At 53.5% G+C, this 14886-nt stretch overlaps 1 protein-coding gene across 17 annotated transcripts in view; it reads right to left on the reverse strand.

Moving 5' to 3' along the window:
* Mcf2l (MCF.2 cell line derived transforming sequence like) overlaps window positions 1-14886 on the reverse strand; it is a 142968-nt gene that overhangs the window by 65182 nt on the left and 62900 nt on the right. Inside the window, exon 1 of one of the 17 annotated variants that reach the window (XM_085680646.2) lies at window positions 14403-14660. The exons of 13 other annotated variants lie outside the window; for them this stretch is intronic. Coding sequence is in view for 2 of the 4 variants with exons in the window: in XM_048456200.3 (XP_048312157.3) it covers window positions 8037-8109 (73 nt within the window). In the remaining 2 variants the exon portion in view is untranslated. Of the gene's footprint in view, window positions 1-8036; window positions 8347-9553; window positions 9675-14402; window positions 14661-14886 lie in introns of those variants that run through there. 3 more of the 17 variants (XM_048456202.3, XM_048456200.3, XM_048456207.3) reach the window with 3 other exon arrangements.

Genomic DNA, 14886 nt, shown 5'->3' on the forward strand with positions numbered 1-14886 from the left:
GAGGCATCAGGTCCTGTAACAGATGCCGCCACTCCCATCCGGCCAAGCCCACACCAACTGCCTCTCTCCCAAGATGTCGCCAAGTCCCAAACACTGCAGTTGTCGAATGCCCTGTGACAGTTGGGACAGCTGTCACACTGCCGCGGCCCAGTTCTGAATGGTGCCCCATGGGAAATCATCAAAGCGTTTACCGACGGGCGGGTCATTCCTGAGTGGTTTAAGGAGAGAAGACACAGGCATTCAGTCCAGACCCAAAGATCCTGATTCAGAGAACGGAAACATGCAAAGACAGAGGTGTACTATCCCTGCTATGATACGGGTGGGAGCCACACAGCTGGGGCGGAGTGCGGAACGGCGGGAGTTTCCTTTACAACACACTTGCTGTGTATGCGTGTGGGGGTGGGGCCGGTGTGACTGACCTCATGGAGAGACCAACACCCCTATCAAGCTGGAAAGGTGCACACGGGGCTAACCTTCAACAGCCACGAGACAGTCAGGCCCAGGACTAGGGAAGGAACTGGAAAGTCGGTCAGCTTGGCCGTCCCTCCCAGCCTGCCCATGCTCACGCTTGGTTCCTGGCCGCTGGGCAGATTCTTTTGATGCTCAGGCTGTAAAGCCACGGCGGCCCCTTCTGCCATCCCACGAAGCAGCAGGACAGCACACTTTCCTGAACCACTCCACAGCACAAGCACCACACAGAATTATGTTAAACGTTAACTTTCCTGGATGGCACATGATCACCTCAAATCACCCCAGCAGGCATGGTGTCACCGAGGCCCAGTGTCCCATGCACTCATGTGCACCGGCCACTCACTATGGAATGTGGTGAAGGACCGTTTGTACGAGGTTTGGCATCATGGAGGACCCTAGGTTTGGCAATGCCCTTCCAGTAGGAGGCCACTTTCATGCCCTGGAAGACATCATATCTGCTTTCATGGAACCAGCCCCACTTCAACCCACTGACTCAGAGACTTTGTCGGCAGTGGCACACGGTGAGGAGGAGACCTGGAAATGATGTGTGGAGCCATCTTCAAAGGCCAGACGTCAGAAGTGTTCAAGGGTCTCGGTCTCTGACCAGAGATCAGAAGTGTTCAAGGGTCTCGGTCTCTGACCAGAGGTCAGAAGTGTTCAAGGGTCTCGGTCTCTGACCAGAGGTCAGAAGTGTTCAAGGGTCTCGGTCTCTGACCAGAGGTCAGAAGTGTTCAAGGGTCTCGGTCTCTGACCAGAGGTCAGAAGTGTTCAAGGGTCTCGGGCCTATGAAGGCTCCTGCTGTGTAACTATGTCCTGAAGCTCCAGCACCTTCTGAGTATCGAGGGGTCAGCTTTTGTCACAGGGGTCACCACCTGGGTGCCCGTAGCCTTTCCCAGTATCTGAGCATGAGGGGCCCAGAGGAGGCTTTGAAGAGGCCTCCTTCTCTGCAGTGCTAGAAGGAAGCAAGGCCACGTCCACTGTTCTAGAGAGCAGGACAATCAGAAAGTCTGTCACCGTGGACATCTGTCCTTGGTTTTTAAAGAAAAAACACATTTCATTACAGTCAGGGCTCTTCAGGGATTCGGGAAACCAAGCTGTCTTCATAGTGACGCCGAGGTCACTTGCCTTCCCAGTCTTCTAAGTCTGGTGTGTCCAAGCGCGGCACAGTGGGGCACTGAATGTGCCAGAGCCCAGCAGCCCCAGGACCAGGCGAGTTCACTAGGTCGTAGTCAGGGCTATCAGAACGAGGTGGAACCGAGGCCTCTTCACAATGGGCTTGTCTTTTTTTCTTAAGTGAGTTAGTATTTTTAAATCTCTGGCAAATCTTTGACATCAAGCTTTTTGCAATTCTCATTAAATTTTAAGAGCACAAAGGGGTCTAACTTTGTGTCTGAGAATCTGGATGTGATGGTGGAGAAGTTGAGGTGCATGCACCCCACTGAGGCACAGGTCTGGGGGACGCACAGCTACCATGATGAACACCCCAGTTTTGCCCCGCCTTTTCTTCACAGGGCTGCTTACCTGCCTGACTCTGTCATCACAGGTCATAGCTCACAGTTGTGGCCTGAGGGGAGGGGACAGTTACCTGGCCTGTGCCCTCCCCAGCTTCAGTTTCCGGTTTCCACCTACAGTAGATCTGGGTCTACCCTGAGGCCCTGGGTTCTGAGAAGGCATTGGTCCCAGTTGCTCAGGATGTTCCCCGAACAAGGGACAGTTGATCAGGTGAGCGGATGAGACTGAGCTGTGTGCGCTCCTTGAACAGAGGAGGGCACAGACACAGGGGTCTTTGTGTTTAAGGCCTTCCCTGTGTCCCCGAGTGGAGCACATGACATGCCAATCTCTTGTAGTCCATCTTTCTTTCTTGCTGCCCTAAGTTCTTCTCCATGGCCTCTTAAAGCCCATGTGACCCTGATGGCAGCTGAGGGCTCACTCTGGCCAGCCCCACCCTGCTGGATGGGATGCCTCAGCTGCCATATCTCAGGACAGCTGGAGGCCAGCAGCCTGCTGGAGCTCTGATGACCACACCAACCTGACCTGGAATCACTGGAGGGTGGGGGCTGAGGGCCACCTGCTCTGTTTACCTGTGTCAGGTGCCCCTGGGCAGGCACTGTGCAGACACAGTTACTGACCCGTGAAGCATGGTTACAGGACCATGAAATGGGACCTCATCTCCACTGCAGACACTGGTCAGTAAATGCGGGGCACAGGCCATGAAGAGCTTGAGACCGCAGGGGCGGTGCTGCTTTACAACTCAGCCCCACTCCAGGACCTAGCCTGAACCACGGCAGGCTTAATAACTTGGGCTGCAGAGGGAGCAGACTGTATGCACGACAGGAGCATCCTGCCCCGACCACCGGGGACTTCCTTAAGCTGACATATGAGACTCTCCAGCCAGGGGACAGAGGCGGACTGGAGAAGAAATTGGGAAGCATGGGGATTCTGATGAACACAGACGCCTGGGAGACAGCATACAGAGCCGAGTAGCCTTTTACCCCATAACCCAAGGAAGCAGCTCTACCCACTGGGCATCCTTCAGTGGGGATCTTCTGGTGACCTATGCTCCACTGAGGTACATGGACAAGCAGACACCATGTGTGGCTGAGGTGTACAACATGAGGCATGCTCACACCATGAGATAATTTCCACCATCGCTCCATTACCTCAGGGGCTGTGATGATGGAGAAGTTGAGGTGGTTGCACCCCCACTGAGGCATGGGTCCGAGAGACACCAGGGTCCACGATGGACCCTTGGAGAGTATACCTCAGTCCTGCCTTTCTCTCTCCTGCACAGGACTGTTCACGTGCCAGGCTCTGCTCAGCCCATCACACTGGGGGCCACAGGGGAACTCAGCGTTATATTCCTCCCTCTCCTTCAGGAAGGTGCAGCCTTTCAGATCCCACACAGAGCGGTAGCATGCTGTGGAATATTATTTTAACTATGCAAAGATGTGTTACATTTGTTTATGTTTCAGAATATTACTTTAATTATATAAATAAGGGTTACATATGTTTATTTTTCAGGCTATTACTCTAACTATGTAAAGGTGTGTTGCTTTTGTTTATGCTGCATTTGTTTAACTATGTAAAGATGTGTTGCTGTTTCACCTTGTCTGTCTAAGGCACCTGATGGGTCTAGTAAAAAGCTGAACAGCCAATAGCTAGGCAGGAGAGGGATAGGTGGGGCTGGTGGGCAGACAGAATTGGTAGGAGGAGGAATCTAGGTTTGAGAGGAGAGAACGAGGGAGAGAGAGAGAGAGAGAGAGAGAGAGAGAGAGAGAGTCCTGGGGTCAGTCAACCAGGCAGCCACCAGTCAGCCAAATATGGAGGATTCAGGGAAGTAGGACATACAGAATAAAACATAGATGAAGAGAAACAGGTTAAATTAAGTTATAAGAGCTAGTGGGACAGGTATAAAATAAGGCTGAGCATTCATAACTAATAAGTCTCTATGTCATGATTTGGGTGCTGATGAGAAAGTCTGCTACATTTGGTTTCACCTTGTCACAGTGTCTGTACTTTAAACAACTAGCTGCCAGGCTGTTCAGGCATCCTGGGCGGCCATCCGTTCCCCAATGGTTCTGTTGCAGCTTCAACGATATCTCTGTCATTCTAATAAAATGAGATTCAAAGGCGAGGGTGAAAACCTGCGAGCTCAGAGAGCTAGAGCAGCAACCGGCTATCTTTCTCCCCACAGGCATCCTGGAAGCTGCTCTCCTTCCACACCACCCCAACTAAAAAACCCATGCTATGCTCCTCCCTGCTACTTCCTCTCAACTAGTTGCTAATCCTGCCTCTCTGAGCCCAGGTTACTTTTATTTAATTAATGCAAATGCAAAACATCTTTACGTAGTTAAACAAATGCCGCACAAACATCTTTGCCTAATTAAGCGAATATTCTGCAATGGCAGATGGTTCTCTGCCTGGCTTTCTTTACTTTCCTCAGGGATCTCTGGCTCACCCAGGCTGCTGAAACGACAGGGTGTCGTTTTTATGGCTGAGTTGTATCCCCTTGTGTCTATGAGCCACATTCTCTGCACCCATCACCAACAGATGACACCAAGGCTGTTGTGACATCTCACTGGGCAGAGGATGTGGGTGGCACCTACGAGTGGTACAGCCGGATTATATTGTAGTTCTGTTTCTAGTGCTTTCTCTGAGGCTCACCCTCTGCATTCCCACCAGCAGGGAAGCCTTCCCTTTTCCCCACAAATCCTCTGTGCTGACCTAGAGACTCCACAAACATGGAGTCCAAGAGGTACCTGCTGATGCTGCTCAGGGTTTGACTGTGGTACCTTGGGTGCCGTCACTGCTATATTGACCCAGACACTCCAGCCACAGGGCAGGGGACACTGAGCCAGCCTGCAGGAGAGGATGCACTTTAGGCACTAGCTTCGTCCACCACATGCGCCTGAGCTACCACACTGGGCATGCTGCTTTTCCCTTCAGGCTTCCTGACACGAAAACAGGGATGAGAATTCTTCCCTAGCAGGCAGGAGGCCGCTGTCTGGTGAGCGAGCACAGCCTGTGGGCACTGCTCAGGCTGCTGAGAGTGATACCCTCATTCTATGAAGACATTACCAGGTACACAGTACCCACCATCTTGTCCTTGGTCCACTGTGACTGACAAGAACCAAAGCTAAAAACACCAAAGTGGTACCTGCAGTTGCGATCTCAAGGGCTCCTTGACGGTAGGATGTGAGCTAGAGGCGGGGTGGGTACACAGGAAGCTGAGGAGAGGGGATCACCTAGGTTATGCCCTTGACCAAGGTCACCACAAGGCAGTGACACCTGTACTCTACCAGCCTGTCCTTGGACTTGCCCTCCAGGATGCCAGAGGTGAAGCAGAGCCCAGGCAGTGATAATAGTAGAATAATAAGGATAATTCTTACTGGTTCTTGGAGCACTCTGACCTTTTCCTGTATAACCCCGATGAGGGACCAGTGCTGGGTCTGCTGGCATGAGACACAGTCAGTGAGCATCAGGGGATATGACCATCCTCTGAATGACTTCCACTGTGTTATCAGTGCTCCAGAACCAAGCCCACAAGCCAGGCATAAAGGGGGGCCTTCAAGATGGTTCCCACCCAAAGAAGGCAGAGGGGCTTGCTGCTAGAGGGAAGTTCCAGCCTCTGCTTCCTGCCCCTGCATCCTGCCCTTACCCATCCAGGAGATCTCATGTTGACCCTTGCAGGGCAAAGCAAAGAACTGGGTTCCAGATGCTGCGTTTCCAAACTCCCTAGTCTAAGAGTCATGGCTGTCCGGCCACGCCCACTTCTGGGCTCTGGACAGCAAGGGAAGTCTCGGAACATATTTGCGAAGGAGCCACTGAACTGGGCCTGGCACGGGGAGGCCAGCATGAGAAGAGCGGTGCAGATCTTCGGTGTGCCAGGGCCTGGCCAGGAGCCCACACGGCATCTCAATGGCTAACTACGCCCTGTTAGCCATGCAGTGGGTTTTCAGTGCTGATACAGGTGGGATCAGTCCAGCCAACAAGGCCGTGGCTGAGTGATGGGTAGGTGAGCAGGGACCTCGCTCCCTTTGCACCCACTCTAAAATAACGACTTGTAGACAGGATCGCTCAGAACCTCTCTGAGAGGACAATGTCAAGGGCCCCATGCCACAAGCCCTGTTCCCCAGACACAGGGCAATGTTGTGTTCCCACGGACACGGGGTTCCCCATGGCCTGGTGCTAAGGGCCTCCTGGGATGGGATGGATCCCGTGCTCCTCCCCTAAATGCACAGAGGGACTTTTATCTCCTATGAAGAGCTAAGGCTTCTACAAATCTAAAAACACAATTATGTCAACCTTCACCAGAGACAACACACAAAACAGTACACTGAGGAGGTTGACCTCACCAAGGCAAAGAGACACGAGCTGGCCCTGCAGCAGACCATGGGCACACACAGGGGCTGGCTGAGGCGATGGGGGAGGGCCAGTGCCGACTCAGAGATGACAAGCAAAATCAGTCTAGTCAGTCAGAGACACCAAGCTGGAAAGTGAGGTGGTGACAGAGAGATACCCCAAGAAAGACACACTCAGTAAGAGTGGCAGAGAGGTGTGGGGGTGGGGCTGGTGGGGTCACACACCTGTGAGTCTCATGGATTATAGACATGGGCTGAGCATGTGTGCTCAAACATGAACTCCCATTCTCCACCAGCCACGATAACCTCAAGGTCTGCCACCCTGGCTCAGAGGCCGAGTTATTGGTCCACCTATTCCCATTGAGTGCACAGGCACTAATGAGCACGGGATGTCCCAGAAAATGGCTTCTGGGTGCCCACAGGGGCATGTCCACTTAGGGAAGCTGTCTGAAGCTACGAAGGCTGCGGTCGGCCACACTCATTGCAAGCACTAGCTGTTTATCCAGAAATCTGACGAATGGGTCCTGGAAGCCAGAGACACGCATCCTAGCCGTACCAAACGCCCACAGGGAAGACTTCCAAGTGGTCGATAGCTTAAAATACAGCACACTGGGTGAATGCGCCAAGAATGTAAGGGGCAGCTGTAAGAATTCAGAACTCAACCTGGCTAAGACACAGGCCGAATCAGCTGTGATGTGTGTGGACCCTCGCCTCTGACGTGCTGGGGAATCCTCTACGGCCGCGCTGTCCCCAGTGGCTTCATTGGAAAATCCGTATTTATTTGTTGTCACAGAGCTGAGGGCTGATTCATTAGCGGTCACAAAAATCTTTTATGGGTCATTCATCAGTGCTTGGCAGAAATGCCAGCAGGAAATGTAATTATGACAAAATACTTCAAAAGGAGTGCCCTTCCTCTCAGAAATAACAGAGGAACTCCAAGCCGCTTCCTTTCTGCCGGGCCCCTTGTGCTCTTTTTTTTTTCCTGGGATTACTCTGCTCCCTTCCCTAGGGCCCTGTTCCTTTAGTGCCAAAGCCCAGCACCCGGCCACTGGTATCAGCCCACAGCATCTGCTCTTCCACAGAGGCAGAACCAGGTCTAAATGAGACTACAGAAGCCCCCAGGAAAGAGCCAGTTCACTGCCAAAGGTCACGGCCATATAGTCCTATATCCTGCTCTCCCTAGGCTCTGGCATCAGATAGGCAGCTATGGGGCTAATACTCGCCAGGTATTCCCGCTAGGAGGAAACCAAAGCTATGCCGCTGGCTCTGGAGGGGCCTTTCAGTTGCCAGCCGGCATGCCCATGAAAACTCCTGAACAAAGGAGATCATTTGTTCCCAGCCTTCCGAGAAGGTGTGCAGCCACCCTTCCTCTGGAAGCAGACGGAAATGCTGCTGTCTTTAAGGGACGCTCAGGCAGGGTCTGAGGGCAAGGCATCACGCCCCCCCACCCTCCAGGAAGGGTATGTTTTCTCTATAACCTAGCCGGCCCATGCCCCACCCCCATCTGCACCCAGCTGTATGAGCCACAAGCGTAAAAGAGTCTTCAGCCAACAATAGGACCCACAGCACCAGAACCACCCCAGCTGCTCTTGCCCCCCATTCGATTACCACACACGTACTCACTCTGCCCCACCCCCTCTTACAACACATCCGCAGCACACTCGCTCGTTCCTCGGAAAACCGGGACGCAGCACACAGACACACCTGCACTTGTCTTCAGCAGGAGCCACAGGGCTGTGACGTCCTGGGACAGCAGGGACATGAGGCTCAAAGTCATGCTGTCGCCCTCACCACTGGTCAGGAGCCGGCGACCTGTTTGCTGGCAAGCCCGCCTGGGGCGCACAAAGGAACCCAGTGGAGCTCCATCTTGGGCTGCGGAGCAGGGACACTGCCTCCCTGGCTTTGCTGCGCAGTGCTGGCCTCTGAGTGCAACGGGCTGTGGTTGTTGCTCCTGCTCCTTGCAGGATCTCAGATTCGGATTCGATGTCCTGATTAAGGAGCTAGAATCAGCTCACTGATCCTGCTGCAGATGATTAACTGTTGAGAGCCTGACAGTGGCTGAGTCCTGCTGGCTGCAGAGTCAGGCGGCTTGTTGTTTGTCTGGACCCTCCCTGCAGGGGCCCTACCTCCGTCAGGTTCCATCCACAGGGACAGCCGGGCACAGGGACCTAAGCCATAGAGGCCCCAGCTCAGCCAGGTCCTATCCACGCACATAGCCTGGGGGAGCAGGTTCTTAATCGCTAGAGTTCCAAGCGTAGTCAGGACCTGTCCATTCAGACAGCCTTTGGGTGCAAGGTATGCCCCCTACCCAGGCCGACTGTCGCCCTGAATGTAACCCTCAGGCTCCTCCATTCTCCAGAGAGTAGACATTGTGGTAGAGGAGGGAAGGGCTCAGAGTGGGCTCTCCCAGGCTCCAGGCTCAACTGTAGCTTGCCGGGAGCTTGGGCTCCTTGTTGACATCCCCTGCCTCAGTTTCCCCAGTGCTTTGCAAGGCTACGCCTTCCTGGACAGTCATCATACTCCTGTTCTGTGGCTGCAGCCACCAGGTGGTGATGAGCAGAGATGTAAGACCTTGGATCTCACACTTGCGCTTGAGCCTGCTCCTCTCTGTCCCCACCAGGGACAGAGTCCCTCAGCATCTCTAGCTTCTTCATGCCTCTCACCCCTGCTGGAGTCCCCAGTGTTATCCACACCTAATGAATTGTCTCCTTTACCTGAGTCCCCTTGTCTTTGCACTGGGACTCTAGTGGCTGGGCACATGACCCGGAAGCTTGCCCTGACAGGGCTTGCTCCACAGGCATCTGGTGCTCCTGGCTGCTACCAACAGAAGGAAACGTATCTTGGGCCAGCCTTGTCTGAACTCAGGCGGCCATGCCATCAGAGGCTTGGTACGACAATGTAAATAGGTGTGCCAGGCTCACAGTCTGGGATCCACCCTCATTTCCCCCCTCGTTCTGACGCTGTCCTTGCTGGGAGTCACCTGCCGGGTGAATTCTCTTGCGTCAATCTCCTTGTTCTTCTCAGCCTCTGACATCATCTGCATCCTGGTGGAACAACCCTCTCTTCATCAACCCACGGGGACAGGACAATTGCTGGGGCCACCAGCGCAGATCAAAGTATGATTCCTGGCATAGTGGGTAAGCAACCATCTTTTCCTATGTCCAGCTTCCAGTTCCCCAAACTCAAGGCAGACGAGAGCACACCCCACCCCAAGTACCTACTTTGTGGAGACACGTTCAGGGCTGTCAAGGTCCACCCCCACTGAGGCACTGAAGGTTCATGGTCCCCTACTGTGCTTTAGCCCAAGGACAGTGAAGGCACCGGGTGACTTCAGGTACCCACACAGCAGTAGACACAAATGGAGAGAAAGCAAAACTGTAGTTCTGAGAAACAGGTTCTTACAGAGAGTGATTAGTAAGCCCAGAGACAGGAGGAAGTCCAGGGCTGTCCTCTGCTGAGAAGGGGCCATGTGACAGAGGGAGGTGCCTGAGGACAGCAGCAAGACCCATGGAGCTGGCAAGTTACTTCTTCTTGCCTGCTCTTCTCTCCCAAGCTCTCTGAGTCCCCAACCCATGCCTGTCACAATTTAAGTGTGCACAATGACCAGGATCTGCAGGGCACACAGCAGGTTCTCATTGGTCCATCAAGGGAGTGATGCATGAGAGGGATAGGCACCCCACCGAGGCCTACTGTGTAAACTGTGAGACAGAAGGAGAGGGGCTGACTGCTGTCCTGTGTCCAGGCTTCAAGAAGTTCTTGTGGCCCTGACCACTTCACGATTTCTCTTTCTCTTTCCGGGAGAATGACTCCCTCACTACAGGGAAGCCTTGCCGCTTCTCGCAGGTCCTTTCCATTCCAGCTCACTGCAGGAAGTCTGACCCAAGAGCCGCCAGCTGTCATCTGACTGGAGCAGTGCTCGCCCTCCCTAAAACCACAGCTCACTTTCACTATGACATAAAAGTGACATCCTACAATGCTAAGGCCACCTTCCTGGCCTTTTTTGCAGACAATGCCTGAGATACATACGCAGCCCAGCCTGCAGCAGATTCATGGCCAAGCCCAAAGTCTGGGAAGTATTGGAAGTGAGTTAAGACATTTAGTGGAGACCCTAATGCAGGAGTACAGAGACCAACCCGGAACAGTAGAGGAGATCCTAATTCCATTCTGCATCTGTAGTAAAGCACAGTCCACAGCCATAGTAGCGTTCATGGAAAGTAGCTATGCTTTCAATGAATATGGCCTAAGAAGCCAATGGAGTTTGGGAAAGAGGCCACTGGGAAGAGGGGCTGTGCATTACAGAGTGCTCCTGTGCCTACTGCCATGCAGGCCCTAGGGACAAAACAGACTGAGATGCTCAAGTTTCAGCTTTACAGAAAGCGGATTCCCAGATAAGTACGAAGCTCCTCTGAGCGTGTGCTATCTTCCTATGGTGGCCACATTTCCTGAAGGCTGAAAGGAAACACTTGGAGAGCACATCTCAGACCCTGCACCTCTCCAGCTCCTTACCCACACGTCTTTCTCCACAGTCACCTTTCCCGAGGGCAGCTCCCCTCCTACCCTCCTAGCCTACTCCTTGTGTGGATCCAAGAACTCTCTATACTTTTCTACCTGTGTTCCACTGTGTTAGTAGGTCACGAGTGTGTGGAATGTATGTGTGAGTGACCGAGAGCCATGTGGCTAAGATCTGGTCACATCTTGTCTCTGCTTTGGACCCAGTGTACCCAGAGAGGTCACTGCACCCAGAGTGCACTGTGTGGCAGATAGGTCACTGCACAAGAGTTCACTGCGTGGCAGATAGGTCACTGTACCCAGAGTGCACTGGACGACAGATAGGTCACTGCACCCAGAACGCACTGGATGACAGATAGGTCACTGCACTAGAGCACACTGGATGACAGATAGGTCACTGCACTAGAGCACACTGGATGACAGATAGGTCACTGCACCCAGAGCACACTGGACGACAGATAGGTCACTGCACTAGAGCACACTGCGTGGCAGATAGGTCACTGCACTAGAGCACACTGGATGACAGATAGGTCACTGCACTAGAGCACACTGGATGACAGATAGGTCACTGCACCCAGAGCACACTGGATGACAGATAGGTCACTGCACTAGAGCACACTGCGTGGCAGATAGGTCACTGCACCCAGAGCACACTGCGTGGCAGATAGGTCACTGCACCCAGAGCACACTGCGTGGCAGATAGGTCACTGCACCCAGAACACTGGATGACAGATAGGTCACTGCACCCAGAACACTGGATGACAGATAGGTCACTGCACCCAGAGCGCACTGGATGACAGATAGGTCACTGCATTAGAGCACACTGCGTGGCAGATAGGTCACTGCACTAGAGCACACTGGATGACAGATAGGTCACTGCACTAGAGCACACTGCGTGGCAGATAGGTCACTGCACTAGAGCACACTGGATGACAGATAGGTAACATACACTGTCCAGGCCATAGAGGAGAGTGGGAGCAGGAAGCTCAGAACCGCTGTGCAGACATGTCTCTGGGAGCCTCCACCATGCTTCCCTGTGGTCCCTAGAGGCCTGGGGATGACATGATTCCCAGGCAGCTGGTGGCTGGGCCTTGCCTTGTGCCAGCCACACGCTCCTACACTCTTCCACACAGTGCTTTGTGACAGACTCCACAGCACCCTCCCTCACACCATCATGTGTGATGCCCTGGCTTTGTCCTCAACAACGACGAGCACGGTGAAGAGACAGTGAGCTCTTTATCACGTGCGTGTTCAGGAACATGTTCCAAATAGCCTTATTCAAGACTGGGGACAAGGGGCAAGGTCAAAGGAAAGAGAAGAATTTCCTGGACAGCCTCCAGTGCCAGGCCCTAGGTCTGGTGTCTGGGTAGCCCTACTGATGCCCTGCAGGAAGACAGAATAGACCGTGGGGACAGTGCCTTACTTAGCCTGTGACTGCTTTCAGACTCAGGCAGACAGCTGAATCACAAGGCCCACCCTTGGAGGGTCACAGCCTGGGAAGCAGCTGAAATAGTTACAGGGAGTAACTCAGGAGCACACAGCTAAGCTACAGCCAGGAGTCAGTGGGCTGCATGTCCCCGGCAGACGGAGGAGTTTGTCACACTTTCCAAAGGCTAGGGTAGCATGACAGCTGTCATTTCATATCGTTTTCCCATCAGATTCTCCAAGATGAGGCCAGAAGGACTGAACTGGTTACAGGTAATGGCATTGCACCTGCTCTTTCCTGTCAAAGACTCCTCCTGTCTGGGTAGCAGAGGGGTCTTTCCCTAAGGTCATCAGGGTCCCACATCCTCTAACACTGTAGACACACCAGGGATGAACAGTCTAATGCACAGAAGTCAGAACTCTAGGAGGAAAGAAGGCAGGCGCTTTGTGGCCCTTGCTGAAAGGAGCTGGAAACCCCAAAAGACCAGCTTTTCGCTCAGTGGCACAGTGCAAGGAAACTGTGTCGCAGTCAGAGGCGCCAAATGCATCGAAGGGAGAGCCGATGTCACCCCTGCACCGTGGTGCAGCCTGAGTGAGGACCATCAACACCACCAAGGCCAGACCCAATGCACACAGGTGCAAGGCCCACCTGGGGGTACACCTGTCTCCCCAGTACCCCTCCTGTCCGACTCCAAACGAATTCTGTCTTAGAAATAAGCACCAGTGCAACCTCCCAGATCAGGCCCAGAGCCTGAGAACCCTCATTTTCAGTCCTATTTCCCCGGGGATCCCTACAACCTCCCATTCCTCTCCATGGCTCCTCATACTGTCCCCAGTTCTGAGCCTCCTGACCTTGGAATATAATCATGACACTGGGTTTAGGTTTTACTGCATTTTTGTGTACCCCTTTCCAGTGTTTTTTCATGGTTTTAAGCTTTTCCTTCCCAGAGCAGTGGTGCGCCTTCAGGCCTTCGGTTACAGGGTTAGCAGCAGCAGAAGGAAGAAATCCTGCTCTGTTCACCTTAACTAGCCAGCACTTTGTATTTGTGGGTCTTACAGTGTCTGTGCAGTTATTATTATCAACACGACAGGATCTAGAATCTCCAAATGGTAAACCTCAGGACATGTCTGTGAGGAAGCTTCTAGACTGAGTTAGTTGGCATGGAAGACCCACCTATATGAGGTGCTGGGGTTTCAAGATGAATAAAAAGGAAAGGCGAGCTGAACACCAGCGTTCATCACTCGGTTTCCTGACTGCAGACATAAGTGACCAGCGGCCTCCAGATCCTGCTGCTGGGCCCGCCCCAGACAGACTACCCCAGAGCCAGGACAAACCCTCCCTTCCTTCAGGGGTTTGCGTCAGGCATTTCATTTCCCCACAGCAACATGGAAAGTAGTTAATGCAGTATCAATAAGTGTAGGGGTGGTATTTACATACAGCAGGGGCGGAAGCAGGGAGAGGCCCCAGGACCGAGACCGAGCCTGCAAACACCCAGAACCTTGGGAAAAACACACCACCAAGTCCAGACTCTGCTTCCTGAAGGCCACAGGGCAGACTCACAAGTATTAGCAAGCCCACCTATGCCTATATTGATTAGTTAAACAGGAAGAGCCACCAAGGAAGCCAGATAGACGAGCCCCAGGGAACCGAGGGCTTTGAAAATACTGCTTGCCCTAAGCTTAGAAGAGGCCTAATGCCGGGGTCCAGTGGGCTCAGGATGCTGGGCCATGTCCGCCCTCTGGGCTTCAGGGGTGGTAGCTTTGTTGGACAAGGGTGAGGTCACTGGCCCAGTACCAATGCTGTGGGCAGGGCAGCCATCTCGGGTGGACAGCTGCATCTCGCAAGCCCAGGCGTTGCAGTGAGGCCAGCAGCTGTGGGCAGATATGCATCTTGGAAAGCAAACACAGGTGGGACCCAAGTTAAATAAAAGGACACAGGAGCCGGGACCGAGAGGGTGTGGCCATGTCTGTCTTCCAGGATGCTCCTGGCACACCAGGCACTGTGGCCACAAGAACAACAGGGGTGGGCCAGGGTGATCCCTCTGCTCCGGTGTCAGACAAGACTCCTCAGACAGTGTTATCAGAATCTGTACCCCTAAACCTGTCTCCATCCCAAGTCTGGAAGCTGAAGCTCACCTGCATTTAGAGGTGCCAGGATTCAGGGTGGTTCACAGACGTCCTCTAAGTCCCCGAAAGGACCAGGGGGTTGCAGTCTCGGGACCCACCTGAGACTACTGAAGGCAATTCCAGGCTCCAGGTTGATGAGAAGTGGGGAGTTGAAGCTCAGGACATGATGGATTCTGGGGTCCTGTAGGGCTCACAGCTGCTGTTGCAGAGTGAGCAGGTTAAGACACAGCCAGCTACTGGACAGCTCTGTGGGAGTAGCCCAGGCTGCAGGTCGTGATCCAGTAAGGCCAGCTTCCTATAGCAGGCTGGGTATACCTGGGATGGTGAGAGCTGATCAGTTCCACCCAGCTGTCTGGGTGTGTCTGAGGTCTGTGTTGAAGTTTCGTGGGGGTGGCAGATGAGAGGGTGAGGCCCAGGATTCCAGCCCAACGGAGCTGGGCTGTGCAGACAGAAACACAACAGCCCTGTGTTAGGCATTGTGGGCAGGTGGCTG

Source organism: Myodes glareolus, chromosome 23, assembly GCF_982192425.1.
Source record: "Myodes glareolus chromosome 23, mMyoGla1.1, whole genome shotgun sequence".
In the NCBI taxonomy this organism is placed as follows: Eukaryota; Metazoa; Chordata; class Mammalia; order Rodentia; family Cricetidae; genus Myodes; species Myodes glareolus.